The sequence below is a fragment of the Macaca thibetana genome, chromosome 17, assembly GCF_024542745.1.
Source record: "Macaca thibetana thibetana isolate TM-01 chromosome 17, ASM2454274v1, whole genome shotgun sequence".
Lineage (NCBI taxonomy): Eukaryota > Metazoa > Chordata > Mammalia > Primates > Cercopithecidae > Macaca > Macaca thibetana.
In genome coordinates this window covers 89,848,601-89,865,289 of record NC_065594.1, presented here as the reverse complement: position 1 = coordinate 89,865,289, position 16,689 = coordinate 89,848,601, and the positions used below count along the sequence as shown (strand labels likewise).

The 16,689-nt window shown below is 48.5% G+C and overlaps 2 protein-coding genes across 3 annotated transcripts in view; one reads left to right on the top strand and one right to left on the bottom strand.

Annotated features, from left to right (window-relative positions):
• COL4A2 (collagen type IV alpha 2 chain) overlaps nt 1–5,678 on the bottom strand; it is a 200,362-nt gene extending 194,684 nt beyond the window's left edge. The window contains exons 1-3 of one of the 2 annotated variants that reach the window (XM_050766586.1): nt 5,600–5,678; nt 5,181–5,268; nt 5,006–5,060 (exon numbers count right to left, since the gene is read on the bottom strand). In XM_050766586.1, coding sequence (XP_050622543.1) covers nt 5,006–5,060; nt 5,181–5,224 — 99 coding nt within the window. In that variant the 5' untranslated portion in view covers nt 5,225–5,268; nt 5,600–5,678. Of the gene's footprint in view, nt 1–5,005; nt 5,061–5,180; nt 5,338–5,599 lie in introns of those variants that run through there. The other variant, XM_050766585.1, reaches the window with a different exon arrangement.
• A 281-nt stretch (nt 5,679–5,959) lies between these two features.
• Nucleotides 5,960–16,689, top strand: part of COL4A1 (collagen type IV alpha 1 chain) — a 153,839-nt gene continuing 143,109 nt past the window's right edge. The window contains exon 1 of the mRNA XM_050766582.1: nt 5,960–6,183. Within this exon, the coding sequence (XP_050622539.1) occupies nt 6,100–6,183 (84 nt within the window). The 5' untranslated portion in view covers nt 5,960–6,099. The remainder of the gene's footprint in view (nt 6,184–16,689) is intronic.

Here is a 16,689-nt window from a genome sequence, read left to right as displayed (position 1 = left end):
CCCATGTGGCATATTGATTTCTAAGCGAGGTCCTGGTGCAGGCCGGATAAATTCTATTCTGGAGCGTATCTGGAAGGGCTTTCTATCCCCAGCATCACAGCGGAGACCTCAGCTCACCCTCACAGGTCTTAGCACACCTGCACAGCCCAGCCCTCACCGCTGACTCTCTAACTTACTCTTGGTATCTTGATCACCTGAGAGATCCATACCACACAACATTCTCTTCCAGGCTCCAGAGCCAAAGCACGTGAAGTGTCTTGCCCTGAAGTCAGAACCTGGTTAGCAACAGCCTGGATTAGACTTTATGGCCTCTCAAGACTATTGCGTCGTTCCTGGTCCCTGATTCACAAGCTGAATCAGCCAAGGCCGGGGGTTGCAGACGCTGCCTCCCACCTTCAGCAGTGATCACACAAGCAGACACCAGCAGACACAAAGCAAGAGGCCAGTTTCAGAGCTTTCTCTAACCCTCTAATCAAAGAGAAACATTCTTCTTCAGATAAAAAGAATGAGACATTCCCAAACCACTTTCCAGGTGGTGATCTCTTCATTACATTATCAACAGTGTTGAAAAGTTAAATCTCCATGGCACTTAGCTTTTCCCTTGAGTTTCTCTATTATTTAAACTACACACTCGTTTTCTTTCCCTCTCCCCAGAAACACAATTAAACACAGTCCTTTGATTTTTATTATTTCAGCAAAATTTTTTTTCTATTCTAGAACCTTTTCCTTGATCTTCACCTCTCTCTCTGATGGTAAACATAGCCTCCTGGTCGCACAAAGCCTCTCTCCTCTCCTGCGCTTTCCAGTTTGCCATTCCTACCCACCTCTCGTTCTGGGATGCTGTTGACAAATCTCTGCTATTATTTATCGTGGCCAAGTCCTGCAAGCCACCCCCAGAGGAAGACTAGCCTCCAGAGAGCTGAGATACGCTCGTTTATCCACGAGCAGAGGAGGAATCCGTGCTTTTCTCTTCTCAGAGGGCCATCTTTTGAGCAATAGAGCTTCAGCTCCAGGAAACGTAGGAAAGAACTGTCCTTCCTGATCCTTACAGAAAGCTCTGGGCCTCATGCGGCACTGAACATCTCTTCCCTGTTCCAAAGTCTGCGGAAAGGACTTGCCACCGCAGCTGCTGGCTTGGAGGGCAAGGAAGGTGGTGGCAACCAACAGGAAGGTCAGGCGAATTTCCGGGGGCTGGAGCCCCGAGGACAGCCTGGAAACTAAGCGGCAGGCAGGGGCCCCGCACTGATACCTATGTGAACCCACGTCTTTGTGGCCCCAGGTTGCGGGCAGAGGTCCTCAGGTGACCGCCCAGCCGGCTGCATATTTGATCCCTCAGGCTGCTGCCAGCCTCTGGAGATAAGTGACAATGCTCACAGCGGCTACAGTGAGTGCTTTTAAGCCTCCATGAAGGTTAGAACAGGCAGCCGAGGGGATGTCCCTTAAACAGGCCCAGGGGATACCTCCTGGCTCCCGGGCTGTGCCAGACCCTCAAGGCACTTCACATGCACCCACACACCTCACGGCACTCCCATCTATGAGGTGGGTGGGATGAGTAACACCTCTGTTTTGGGGGAGAGAACTAGGATGCAGAGGCTTGGTGAGTACCCACCCTAGGCGGCAGCCCCTCAGTTGCCCACCAAACTGAGAACTGCACCCCGTCACCTGCCTCTAGTCTGGGATGGGACCCCTGTGTCACACTGCCTTACACGAAGGCACTCTGTGCATCTTGGCACTGCATTCAAACAAGGGCACCTTTAGAAAAGGCACCTTGGACAGCCGGGAGTGTGTCCTGAGGTGCCCACACAAAGCACCTGGGTTCACACTGAGTCCAGAGCCCAGGCTGCCCCGTGGGATTTCAGCTTCCTTTCCTCCCTTTGGGAAAGGTCTTGCTTCTCTCCTTCACTCGGTGCCCCTGATGCTCAGAGTGGGAGAAGCAGAGGAGGAAGGAGGGGGAGAGCCTCCTTCCTAGGAATCAGTGCCGGCTGCACTTAGTCCAAGGTCAAGACCAAGGAGAAAGCACCCACACCCCAGGAGACTCAAAGACTGAAATTCAGGAGTGCCAAACTCCCGGCCACCTTTCAGGCCCTGGGAAGCTCAGTATGGAGGAAGAGGCCTGAGTTCTAACCCGTTTCATTCAGTTACAAAGACAGGAACCTTGGGCAAGGGCTGCAAACCCTTTGTGCCTTTTCTCACCTGTAAAATGGGGGTAATAATAGTTACCTAGCTCATCAGTGTGCTTTCTTGTGAGGATCAGAAGCATTAGTACAGAGTAATTGGCACACAGGAAGTGCCCAATAAGTAATCACCCAGGCTCTTCACTACCCATCCTAGCTCTTCTGAAACAAAACTTTTCAAGGACCCGGGGGCAGCCCTTTTTCCTGAACTGACCTACCCAGGAAAGAGTCCTTGCCATAATTAAGAAAAATCTTTAAGTTTTCTTAATTGATACAATACAGTCGAAAATTGAAACATTATTTCATGAGAAACAGCCATTAAAGCCAGTGGTTACCAAATAAGTAAGCAGAAGACCGGCCCCTTGTTGAACATAACAAACTACAAGTCTCTTAACAACACATATTAGTAGGTCCCTAGTAAAATGATTAAAAAGATCTATTTTTATTTGTTGAGTTAGAATCTAAATCCCAGGGAAATGAAGTGAATTGGCAAGTAATCTCAACTGCCTCTCAACCCAGTACTCTAGCTCAGTGGTTCCCAGATTCCGGTATTATGTGGGAAGGCGGAGTCCTGGACTCCACCCCGGAATGTCTGACCAGAAGGTCTGAGATGGGGACCTGACTTCTTAACAAGCCTTTCCAGGTGATTTACGTCTGGGGTTCTAAGGCGCCTGCACTTTGAGAAGCTCTGCTGGGCAATCAATGTTCTTGGTCCTATCCCAAGATCAAAGAGTCAAAGAGACTGAGGGTGAGCCTGCAGCATTGATGAGGTTTTGGGGAGGCACAGAGGTGTCCTACCTGCCTTAGGGTACTTGGCCTCTGTAAGAAGCCGTACTTCTTCAGAGTATGGAAACTGAGGCTCTGGATTTAAGAAATTAGGGCAGAGCTATGTTTAGTACCTAGGGTTTTTTCTTGTTGTTATTTCTTTTTTTGTTTTGTTTTGTTCTGTTTTTAGACAGAGTCTTGCTCCGTCTCCCAGACTGGAGTGCAGTGGGGCTACTTCGACTCCCTGTAACCTCCGTCTCCTGGGTTCAAGGAATTCTTGTGCCTCAGCCTCCTGAGTAGCTGGAATTACAGGCACGCACCACCATGCCTGGCTAATTTTTTGTATTTTAGTAGATAAAGGGTTTTACCGTGTTTCCTCCAGGATGGTCTCGAACTCCTGAGCTCAGGCAATCCGCAGGCCTCAGCCTCCCAAAGTGCTAAGATTATAGGCGCGAGCCGCCGCGCCCAGGCTAATACCTAGGTTTTTTGAAGACCTAGGTGGTCGGTGGTCTTTCCACCAATTTTAGGATGAGTTCACAAAAGAATTCCTGGGACTCCCACCATCCTTAGGCACGAACATATGGAAATTATAAAAGCGGCTCTAGCGGACAAAGGGATGCGGGTGTCAGTACAACCAAAGCACACACAGCCCGATTTGGTATTTTCTATGGATCGCCCCCTTCTTTGAGAGTGTGTGCGTGCGCGTGCATGCACTGCTTCTGGTTCATAAATCTGAGACAAGTCTTACACGCATCACAGACATGTGCATTAGAATTCACAGGGTCACTGGGCTACTTCAAATATCTAGGTTCTGATCTTAAGTCGGGGCTGGGACGGAGAGACACAACTGAACTGGAAGAAAACTTTGGCCTGGAGTGCTCTGGTCAAAGTCTCCGAGTCCTCCTCTTACTTCCCAACCTGGGCTTTGAACCGGAGCCAACAGCAGCGGAAAAGTAAAGTTAGCAGCTCTTTCCCGAGTGGGAGTAGCTCCTCATCACTCACTGCCCTTAAAATCCTGGTTTGTTTTCCATTGGGGCAGAACGATGTAAAAACAACAGAATTCAAATGAAATCACGAACACCTTTCCCCTTAGTACCTGCGTGCTGCTCTGGCACGGTGCGCGCTGAGGAGGGGAGGGGTCGCTCCCAGGAGGAATCTACCTGGGCCCTGGCTGCCACAGGCAGAGCTACTCCATAGGCCACAGTAAGGCGAGGAGGGGCAGCGGACATCTCCGAAAGCTCCCTACACTTTCAGATCCTGTCTAAACATTCGAGTACTGCACTAAATTCACCCAGCAAACCTGTTCATTTAAGCCATGGTTACATAAAGCTCGGTAAAAGTGGCTCCTATTCTTTAAACGAAACGCATAAAATGTACAAAGCCTCTCGCAGTGCAGTGGCCAGCTGCACCCACGGTAACGGCAGGGCTGTGCATGGCCGGCGTGGAGGGGCAGGCTCCGCGAACAGGGGCCCAGAGTGGCGCCCGGAGCAGATCTTCCAGGGCCGGAACAGGACTTGGGAGAAAACGCGGTTTTTCTGCCATTGTTCCCTCGCAATGGTTCGATTCAAACAACACTAAGGTTGTCTTGTTCGCCTCCTCGCCCCGCCCCTTTACCCAGAGACTCCCATTTAAAAACACAAAAAACCCTCAGCCCGTGACAGAGCCTCCCCACCAGCTCCCGAGTTCCAGGAAAACATTTTTCGCCCGAAGCCTGGCGTCTCACTGCCAAGTGACTGACATTCTTTCCTGGCCTCTACGGCTGCGGCTTTTCCCAAAGCAACGAAAACGGTGCCTCAGGCTACATTTTAAGTTCTCAGCTCCCCTGAAAGGGCCGATGCCTGCAAAGCACAGGATTGACGCGGGGAACCCACGGGAAGGAAAGGTGGAAAGCACGAGGAGGGAAGAGCAAGCTTTCTCAGAACCTGGGTGGGCAGGCTGGCGAACACCCACACTCACACACACACTCGGGAGCGCACGGACGAGCTGCCTTCTCCACGGCCACTCAAACGTCCCAACCATTCTCGGGCGCGCAAGTCCAAGCGCGTGGAGCGGGAGCCAGGACTTACCGCCAAGACGCCCTGGGCAAGGAACCCCACGGTCACTGTCCCCAGCAGCAGCCACCTGCACGAGAAAGGGAGAAAGAGGCACGTGAGCGTGCGGGCCCGGCTTGTCCGTCCCCGAGAGTTACAGGGAAGGTCCATGCGCGGGGGACCCACGGGGACCAGGCAGAAAGTCGCTTACCGCCGTAGGGCAGGGCCGGCCACCGCGCGCTGGTCTCTCCCCATGCTGGCGGTTTGTCCACTCTGGGCCCGGGTCAGTCCCTCTTAGCCTAGAGGCGAGAAACAAAGCGAGTTTAGCGCAGGACGAGGGACGCAGCCCATCCTCACCGCTGGTATCCGTCCGCGAGACGCGGAGACTGCGCGGTGCGCCCCCCGCATGCAGGCGTGACCAGAGGGCCGTTCCCCCCACGACCCGGAAAGAAGGAGAGCCTCCCGTTAGGCCCCGGTGGGTGCTGCTTGGCCGAGGAGCTCGGTCTCCGCTCCCCCACCCTCCCCCGTTCTACTCCCAAGCACGAGAGCGTGCAGCCCTAGCCTGCACAGGGCGCTCCAAGCCGGTGCTCTCGGGCTAGGGTCTGGGCGCCGCTCGGGGGTCGCTCTCACCTCGGGGTCGGCTTCAGGGGCTGCTGCCCGCGCGCATTGGCCCTTCCAGAAGCACCCGCCGGCGGCACACCGGCAGGGCGGCCGGCCTTGCTGGACTCCCTGGGCGGCGGCCCCGGGGGCTCAGGCGGCCCCTCTCGGTCCTCGGCCTGGATCCTCGAGCGCGCGGGTTGGGACGCGGGAGCCTCTGAGTGCGGAGCGCGGAGCCCTGGTGTCCCGGCGCACAGCGGCCACACTCCCGAGCCGCGCGCTCCCGCCGCCTCTTACCCGCGCCGCAGGGTCCTCCCCTTTGAGGCGCCGCCCGCGCACCGCCGGGGGGAGGGGGCAGCGCCAACAAATTGGGGAGCTCGGCCCGCCGCGCTCAGGTCTCCGCTTGGAGCCGCCGCACCCGGGACGGTGCGCAGCGCTGGAAGTCCGGCCTTCCGAGAGCTAGCTGCCCGCCGCGGCCCCCGCACGCCCGGCAGCCGTCCCCCGCCGTCCCCCGCCGCCTCGGGCGCGCCACCATGGGGCCCCGGCTCAGCGTCTGGCTGCTGCTGCTGCCCGCCGCCCTTCTGCTCCACGAGGAGCACAGCCGGGCCGCTGCGAAGGTGAGTCCCCGGCCAGCTCCGCTCCCCGCGTCCCGCCCCGAGCCTGGGCGCCCCGAGAGGCCCCTTTGTCCGCGCCAGGAGCCGTCCGCCTGCCCCTCGGCGGTCGCGCGTGGCACGACCAGGTGCATTCTCTGGGCCGGTGCTCGCTGGGGGTCCCTGTAGGCTACGATCGCGCATTGGGGGACCGAGCCTCCTTTGTTATGGTATGGGTACTGGAGAGTTAGGGAACTCCTCCGGGGAAAGGAGGAGAAACAGCCCGCGCTGTGGCGGGGAGAGGGATTTGAACCCGCGTCGCGGTGATGCTCGGCGACTGGGCGCCTTCACCCGTCCCGGGTGCGCGAGGGAGTTGGGGGCGGGAGGGGCGGGAGCGCCCACCTCGCGCTGCTCAGAGACCCACATTGGGAGCTCCAAGCTCCTAGCGCCTGGGAGCAGCTTTGGGTGTATTTCTCCTTGTCTGGAGACCCTGGTGGCTGAGGCTGAAAAGCTCTGGGCCCTTTGCCTGGAAACAGCTGTATCTGAGCTTTCCCACGACTGCTGCCTAAGGCGCGCTCCAAGGCAGAAGTAGGGCTCTTCTGGACGCCCCGCTTGAAGAAGCCACCATCCTCAACTCGTTGCCTTCTATTAATACATTTTTAAAAAAATTATAGCCACATTCATATTTGAGCATGAAACCAAAGTGAAACTCCGTGTCATTGTTCCATGCACAAATTGTTTTTCTAGTTTTCATTTCCTCTGGTTATGTGCTTGCCCAGAAAGGATCTGGGAGATCGGTTTGCAGGAGTCGAGGCTTCCAGCCGTGGACAAGCCTGGACTGACTGTTGTTTCCTTTTTTCCTTCCCCTCCGAGAGAGTAAAGACTTCAGCTGTTGCTCAGTGTCACAGCCATGCAGTCCCACAGCCCGGAAGGTGTGGCTTCTGAACACATTTTGCAGTTTCTCCCTCAAATGCTTAAAAATGATTTTTGCTACTTACCAGATTTTCCATACTTATTATTTTACCGTTCTTAATCTTGTTCTTTGTTTTCCTTTTTAAAAAATTTTTTTCTTCTCTCCTGCAAGAATGATATTCACTAAATTCACCTAACTGTATAGAAATTGTTAACTGTTACATGCCAGAGAGAACTACACACACATCTCCTAATTGAGAGCTTGTCTCCCTGGAGGCAACTTCTCCATTGGGGGCTTTTACATTACATCAGCAATTAACTTGAGATTGTTCCTCCCAGCCCAGTCTCCCCAAATTTCATAGTCGGTTATTTAAACACACTTTGGTAGAGATAACAAAACTTTCCAGAGAGCAGGCTTGAGAGCACTTTATTTTGGTCTAGAAATATTGACCAAAAGATTGAACGCTTCCAAGGTTCGAGATGGTGAAGCCTGATGATGGTAAGGTAAATCAGAGAAAGTTCTTCACTGGGAAATAGGAGCCGTTTGCATTTCGATTTTCTGATGGATAATGTTAGCAAAGCAAAGCTAACTGTAAGAGCTGACTTTCCAAACATTCAGGACTGTAGAAAGAAAGAACCACTCAGTTACGCAAATCCTGTTCTCACCCGGGAAATCAAATGCGTTAATGTTGAGTTGGAGATAATTTTACTTCCCTTTAATCATTTCCTAAAGCTCAATTAGATTCCCGGCCACTGGCTTTGCGGTGTCCCTTGAGGTGCCATGGACTGTTTTTTAAGAGATGCAGCATGTGGGCAGTTCTGATCACAGCTGACCTCACAGATATTATTGTTACTCTGTATTTTCCCTGGTTTAATTAGAGAAAAGTGCTTAATGTGCAGATGACGTATGGGTATACAAGAAAATCACTTAAAAACTGAATCTGCCTAATTTTAAAATTTGTCTCACTTTTCATGCCATCAAGAACATTTTGGCTTACCTCCTTCCAAAATCAGCTGTTAGATATACCATAACACTGAAATAGCTTCAACACTGATCCAAGCAAAACATAATTTAAAAGTACATTTTGAACGATAAGATGCTGAGGATTTGATCAGATCCTAATTCAGAAGCCAGTGGAAGTGACTGTTGGCTTACCTCTCCTTTGCACTGTCTGAATCAAACTTCACCTGCATTTGTACATCCAGACATCACCTGCTGTGTGCCAGGCATGAATTGCACTTACTGTTTTTTCTTCATGAAAGGCTGTTTAATTTTGTATTTGCTGTATCTGCTATGGTCATATTGTTTATGTACTCATGGGTGGATTTTCTAAACCATTGATTTCATCCCATGCTGAACCTACCACTCTACTCCCCGCTCCTCCCTTCCTCCACTTTTCTTTAGCAAGAAAGGAGGAATAGCTTGCAGGCTCCAGACAAACACGTGCCAGTAGTGTTCTGATGGCGAGCACCCTCTGCTCTTAGTCACACAGTTGCACTGGGTGGAATGAACCCTTCCTTCAGCAGCCTTCACACTCCCCTCTAGCTGGTTCTGTGTGATGCTTCTTAACAGATTATTTCTCAGGATTAGAAATGTGAACTTTCCCCTCAGTGTGGTGATGCTTGTCCAGCAATATTGTCATCTCCTGACCATTAGTCACCACCTCTGGGACTGAATGACCTAGAGTTCAAACTAAGTGAGATTTCATTTCCATATAAGTATGGACCATGTTCTACTGGAAATGTAGTTTAGATGAGAAGGCTGTTTTCTGAATCAGTCCCAAGAAGAGCAGCATTGCCCAGGATCTCAGGAGTGATACCGGTGAAGCTATTCCTTACGTCTGCAAGCTGTTTATTAATAGATGGAATTGGACTAGGGTGAAGGGACATAACTTTAAGACCAACCAGAAGACACAGTGTTCATATGCTCTGACTAGATTCACGGAATTACCAGTGCTATGCATTATTAATAGTTACAGGTACACAGAATGAGTGTGCTTTAGGCACCAGAGGATCTTACATTTATACCTGCTTTAAAAAGCAGAGGATTTGGAGGTACTCATCGAACTCTATACCTCAGTTTCCCTGACAGATCTGTTCCGTCCTCACACGGACCCGTTTGTGCCTTCCTTCATTCCACACGTGCATCTGGAACACCTCCTTCCTGCCATGACCTTGCCAGGTGCTGGCCATGCGGCAGGGACTCACCCCCACTCTCTGTCCGCAGGAAGGTCTAGTGAGAAATACTGGAAAAGAAACAGACAAGTCTAACTCAGGCTGGTAAATGTCACAATCAAGGGAATCGAAGGGCTATAGGAACACCGAATGCAGCTTTGAGGAACTCAGAGGAAACTTCTGGGAGGACCTTCTGCCTCTGAGATATGAGAGAGAAATAGGAACTATACACCAGCATGTCATTTCCATGTGCGCTGTGATGGTGTACTGTCCACAGAAGGCATGGCCATTCTGCCTGTCCACTCTCAAGTCTAAGGGTCTTTGCACTGAAAGATGACCTTCAAGTTTGCTCCTTTGAGATGCCAAGATGTCATTGTTTCTATGGTTAACAATCTTGGTGGCTGAACTTTGCTCTCAGAGGGGTGGAAAGAATTGGAAGGGTAGGGTTTAGGAGACCAGTGATAAAAAAGAGCTCCCAGCTCCAACTGAGGCCCCAGTATGTGGTCCTGTCCCTTTTCTCGGAGGTGGCAGGTAGGCAGGCAGGGGATGTTTGGAAAGTTGCGGCATGGATGACTGATTCTAGTCAGGAGTGCCTTTAGGAACTGACCCAGAAAACCTACCCTTACTTGGGCCAGGCCATGAGGGAATTCACAGAACCCTACATTATTCATTAACAAGACTGTTGGCAAATTTCTGAGAACTGGCAAGGATAGTCATAACAAGTTCAGTTATTTAGTTAAGAGCTGGTGAAGGTTTTGCAGACAAATGGAACCCACCAGTGATGATCTAAGACAAAACTTTGTAGACAGTGGAAGAACATCAAGAAGTGAATAAATGACAACAGCGGTTTTGATGAATTCTATGATATTTGTTATAATAATTGTTCCCCAAATTGAAGAAGGATTAACCTCATTAAAATGTCTCACAAGGAGGTTTGGTATTTTGAGTTCTTGAGCTAGAGTCAGCTCAAGCAACAATAGAATACCTAAAATAATGTTAGAGCATTGTTCTTCCTGCTATTATTAAACAACCATGAAAAAATGTCAACTATAGAACAATACAAAAGACATATTCCTACCATTCTTATGCATACAATGAAAAGGGATATAAACCAGAACATGTTTTAATGGTGAGTTTCTTCTGAGGCTTTTGACACTGTAGGAATGACTTTGGGGTGAAGACTTTGATAGTATGGTACACAGTGAGCTGGTTCCAGCCTCGTTTCCCTCCATTGTTCTCCTCGTCCTAACTCTGGGACGTGGGTCCCTCCTGGCGCTCTTTCCGTGTCTCTGCTTCTGTCTTCTTCCTCTTCCCATGCCCCTCAGTGTGGGTGAGCCACAGGGGCAGCCCTGCGTGCTTCTCTTTGTTCTTTGCACTCTCTAACTTCCACCGGGGATCTGCTCCATGATGCACCATTACTCCCTGAAGGGGACTCCAGACCTCTTTCTTGAACTCCAGGTCAATGTCTTCACATTTCCATGCGACACCTCCCCTTGGCTGTCTTGCTTTGATCTCAAACCGAGCAAATATGTTCGGGACTGAACTCATCTTTTACGCAGACTGACCACCCTTCCCAACTCTGCCATTTTGGTCCTGGTGTGCCCCCTGATGTTTCTGGATACAGAGCCCAGAGACTATGAGGCTTTAGCCTTTCCTTTTTATCCTCCGTGTCTGCTCAGTCACAGAGTCTCCCACTTCTTCTTTCTGGATGCTTCCCAGAGGCACCCGTAGCTTTCCCTTCCCATGGCTGGGACTCTCTTCCCATGGCTGGGACTCCTTTCCAGCTCTCTTTGCCTTGTGCCAGGATCACCACCGAACCCTGGTGGCCCTGCCCCTCCTCCCAGCTCTCCTGCTCTCCAGCCCATCCCTCAGGGTGTGAGAGGCTAATTGCCTTCAATTCCCTCAGTTATGGCCATAGACTTGCTGGTTCAGTATCTTGGTGGCCGATGGCCACCTACTGTCTCACTGGGGCTCCACCTCTTTTGGGCTTGGCTGTGCATTCCCTTTGTGGTACGGATCTGCAAATTTTTCTGGCCTCATTCCTTGCTACTCCTCGACATACGGCTTTGGTTACTGTAAGGAAGGACTCATCTCTGCGTTCCACAGAAGCTGTTTCATCTTCTCCTGCTCCCCGGCCTGCAGTGTCCTCTTGTCTTCCCTCGGCTTGCATGCATTCCACTGAAGCTCCTAAAACAGTTCTCAGCCTGCCCCTTTTCCATGCAGTCCCCTCTCGAGTCAGACAGTGGTAATGTGAAATATTGTTGACTATCTGGATTTTAAAAAATCTGGCCTAAATTGCAGTTCTTGCTCTGCCATTCAGTAGCAGTGTAATCTCTTTGAGCTTGGAGTCTCTAATACATACAGTGAGGGTAATCGCCATGTCTAGGGAGAGCATGCACACATGAAGTAAGAACTCGAGAAATGCTGGTTGTGGTTGCTGCCACATGGCTTGGAGTTACATTGTCATTTGTGTCTTGGTTCCAACACTTGCCAGGACATAATCTTCTTTTTAAAGCACCCCACCATGTTTGGGAGAGTGCCCAACACAGAGGAGGAAATCGGGAATTAATTACTTGTGATTGGTTCAATTTTCTAGCTGCCATTCTCTTGGGAGTCCCCCCTCCAACCCCCGGAGTGTCCTAGAGGGAGTGCCTGCTGGCTTACACTGTCCACCCCTGTGGTATTATTAGTGAACACAAAGATGAATCTGGGCAAACTAGGGTGTTTCCCCTTAATTTGGAATTTGGAGTAGATATTCCACCACAGACTAAACATGACTTGGAAATATGTACACTGCTGAACACTTTATGTAAATAGTTTATTCCGTGGTTTAGTAATATTCTCTGTGGAAGCTTTGCTGGATTTGGTTTTTAATCTGAGTACTATAAAAACATTTTATTTTTTCTGAGTTTTAAAGCTCACGTTATCTTTAAGGTACAAGACAAATGCCAAGTGTCCAAATCAGATATTAAAGCAATCTTTTCCAGGCCGCTTGGGCTTTTGTGTATCTGTTGTTGTACCTCTTACCTGATAAAGGAGGGCTATTCAACCTCCTCATCTTCCGTTGCTCTTGGAATCAGCACATTGTTCATTTGTAAAATTATCATTGTTTAGTAATACATGTACATACATATCTTAGTGTACCATGGCCACTTATTTTAGCAAGGACCACAGCTAGAGATACTGGCTGTGAGCTGGAAGCATCCAGTTTGATGTCAGTTGCTCTATTTTCATTTCACTAAATACACCAACAATTGGGGAAGCCATTTGTATATTCACTCATAGAGAGTGCAGCTAACTTAAATAAACATTGCCCAATTCAGCAGAAGATCTGGAGGCACAGTATTCCTGTATTGGACACAATTAAAATTGTTTAAAGATTTTATTAAGTTTCTGCTTTAGAAAACACGGATATTCCTTTGTGAAGAACAAAACCCAGTGTGTTCTAACTGTAATTCAATGTTTTGAAAGCTATTTCCACAAACTTTTCCCAGCAGCCACACTCATCCCCAGAGATGATCCACATTCAGAAAAAAATGACAGATGATGCACATTCAGAGGAGAATACCATGTATCCTCATTGCAGACAGATAAACCTCACCTAACACTCACATTCAGCACATGGGGCGTTTTTGAAGGTACTAGGTCGATATTTGTTTTTGTTTCAGCGTTGTACAGATAAACCCAATGATGACCATTTTGGTATTTTCCCTTCATATTTGTTGAATAAATAATATTAATATCTGATCTAATTGGTGGAAGATTTGGTTTTTACATCTCTAATAATTACTTATATATATTACTATGTAATATAAGATAATCAAAATTTATTTTAAAATCCACAGTTCCCCTTGTATGCAAGTGATGCTTTATTTCTGAGCACAGGAGCATTTATTTTCACATCATCCAAGAGCAGCAGCTTTGAAATGTCATTTTAAAATATAAACAACTCTCTTTTATCATTAGCTTGAATTTTTGAGTTGCATTTTAGAATTTTTTAAAGAATGCAATGCCATTTTAGTGTTACAGAATTAATATGGAGTTGTGTGTGACATACTTGCTGCCACCAGACTAAGGACCCTACGATTAGTCTGGCAAAAGAAAAGTCTGTTTCTCAAAGAAGCTGGCATTAACAGGTCAGATGTGGACACAACTTTTTGGAAAGGCGATGGCAGTGCGTCAACTGCATCCAGAGAGGAGATGGTCCAGGGACACGCTGCTTGTGCACCAGTCACAGGCCCTGCAGGGAAACGTGTGGGCCCTGGTCTTCCTCATCTGTATGATGGGGATGAGGGCAGTTGCTTTCCTTAGGGAGCAAATGTAAGGATTAAGTGAGTTAATGTCTGTCAAGCAGTTATACCCAGCTTGCTTTGTGCCACGTACTACTCTTAAATTAAAGACAAATTCAGAAGCATAAACAGCAAAGTAATGACATCGAGACTGCTTGGGGCTGGAAAGGCCCACACAAGGATCTCCTTCACCAGCCGTTGTCCAACGTGAGCTCACATCAGCATCAGCTGGAGGGCTCCATGAAACAGCCCCAGAGCTTCTGTTTTTGGAGGTGTGGGGTATGCCGAGAATCTGCATTCCTAGCAGGTGAGGCTGCGGCTACTGATAGCCCGACTTCTTTCACTGCGGCGGCAGCGGCTTGTGCAGCGTTAGGTGCAGGCCTGCACCTGTTAGTTTGCACTCACTTTGAGGCTGAACCCCTGCGTGTAACATGGCCCTCCCAGTTCTCTCTTTGTCCTTTTTTTCCACTGGTTTCTGCTGCTGCCGGCAATCCCGGTTCCAGCTGTGTGGTGCAGTTTGGAAGGTCAGATGGGCGGGGGAAGAAGGTTGAAGTGGAGGCTCCTGAGTGAATCTGGAGAGGGCTGGGCTGATGGCAAGTGAGCACAGCGGTGCCTGGAGCAGACTCTGCCCTCCGTGGCCTTCTCCCCTCTTCGGGAGCCTGGCATGGGTTTCTCAGAACTGATCTGCTTTCAGTCTGAGTTTTGCCATCCTCTGTGGTGAGCCTGTGAGCTCGCACACCTGCTCAGGATGCGCTCAGCGCCCTAGCTCAGAGGCCAACCCAGGGCAGAACCAGTCAGTGGGCCCTGGGACGCAGGACCCTGAGCACGGGTCCTCTACCTCCTTCCCACCTCCTCCAGGCCCAGCCACTCGGCTTCCTGGTGAGGAATCTTACGACTACCAAATCCGGTTTCTGGAGATTAAAGATCCTTCAGGGTTAGTGGTTTAAAATAACTGCTAAATTTTAGTCCAGAAATGGCCTAAACAATGAAGATAAACTTACCAAAGCAGGAAAATGGGTCAGTGATGGGGGAAAATACCATCCACGGAATGGTTCGTTAAGCCTCAGCATCCGATTTATTTCGGGTACATACACAAACCCGGTCCAGAATCAATAATATTCTCTGGAAAAGGGGATGACACAGTTTTTATTATGTAGGATATGTAGTGGGCTATCTTCTTGAAGTATTTCTCATCCCTAGCTTATCTCTAACAAACATGTTTTTCATGTAAACATTATGCTAATGCCAGATGCTTTTTATCAATTGTTAAAGCCAGTCTAGTCTGACTAAATAGCCATTGGGCGCCTCCATAATAATTAGATTTTGTTTTCCCAAATACTTGAAAATAATAAGATTGTTATTTCTTCTGGAATTTAGGCTTTTAAAACTTTAAAAAAAATTTTATAATTCATACTTCTTCATTATTTCATGTTGATCATATTTTCTCTTTTTTCATGGAGGTTATCAAGTAATATATTACGATATATGGATTTTTTTTTCTCTTGACTAGATCATTTATTTAAAACATAAATAACTTTGGGTATTGTCCTAGGCCAGAAGCCAGTTTGTAACCAAAAGCCCATTTCTTTCTTTTCTTTTCATTTTTTTTCCACATCAATGAACGTAAAACGATTAAGAGTAAGAATTCAGATGAAAACAAAGTGGAAAGTAATAGTTTGATAGCTCAGTATCTCGTTTCTGGCATTTAAAATTTGTTCAATAAATGTGTGTTCAGTGCTTACTCTGGATTAGGAAATATGCAGGTGGTTAGGATTGCTCTTACACTTTGCAGTTGGACATGTGCCCGAATTAAAGTGAGAGTAATTTTGGTAATGGTATGATAGATGTTATGTTGAAAATTTAGCACTTGCACTGTTCTCTTCTGGCTCCAGATCTTTTCATTTAGGTTCTGAGACTCTGCAAAGGGCATCATATGGTTTTGGACTCTGGATTCAGATGAGATGGATTTGAATTTTTGATGACCGTTTTAATGATGGATTTTAATAACAAAATTAATAAAAATAAATTTATTTGCCCAAAGAGCAACTAGCTGTTTGACCTTGGGCAACCTTCTTAACTTCTCTGTGCCTCAGTTTCCCCATTATCCATGAGGGATGATAATGTGTTCGTTTATTGTGTTGTGAAGGTGGAAGACAGGTGATACTGGTTAATGAGTGACAGCCATAAAGATTTCATACTGTGAAGTAGATCTTTGGTCTTCCTCTTGTTTCTTGGCATACAACTCCTAAAATTTTTGGAATCTCTGAAGTGATAAGTGTCTTTGTATGTTAATGAATTGACTGGTGGCTGCCCCACCCACCCCCCACCACAGCTTCAGAGGTGGGCTGGTCCCTGGGAAAGACCAAGGCAGGCTAAAGGATGGATTCAGCCCCACTCACCACCTCTGGGGAGAGGGACGGGGTAGGAGGTTGAGTTAATTACCAGTAGCCAATGATTTAATCAATCATGTCCCTGTAAGGAGGCTTCCACGAAAGCCCAAAAAGACTGGGCTTGGGGAGCTTCCCGCAGCTGAAGATGTGGAGCTGTTCCTAGAGGGTGGCGTGCCCTGGTAGGGCTGGAAGCTCCGCCCCTTCCCCTACACCTTGCGCTGTGCCTCTCTTCCATGCTCTGGCTATTCATCTGTGTCCTTTGTAATACAGTAGCCTTTATAATAAATCAGTGAACATAAGGGTTTCCCTGAGTTCTGTGAGCCTTCCTAGCAGATTAATCAAACCCCAGGCGGGGTTCATGGAAATTCCAATTTATAACCGATGGACGGAAGAATAGGTGACAATTTATTCCTGGCAATGGGGTCTGAAGTGGGGCAATCTTGTGGGACTGAGCCTTCATCTGTGGGCGCTGATACTGTCTTCAGATAGATGGAATCAGAATTGAGTGGAATTAAAGGAAGCCCAGCTGGTCTCCCCTGAAGAACTGATTGCTTACTTGGTATGTGGGGAAACCTCCCACACAGCTGGTGTCAGAAGCTTGTGAGTGCAGAGGAAAAACTGTTGTGCCTCTCTGTGTCTTCAGATGAGCGTTCAAAAAATGTTAGCTTTTACTACTGGTTGCATGATTATGCTATTGATATTCATATGTACTTAAAACTATGAAGACTGAAAAACATCTTTCTTTTACTATGACTTTATTTCTTAAA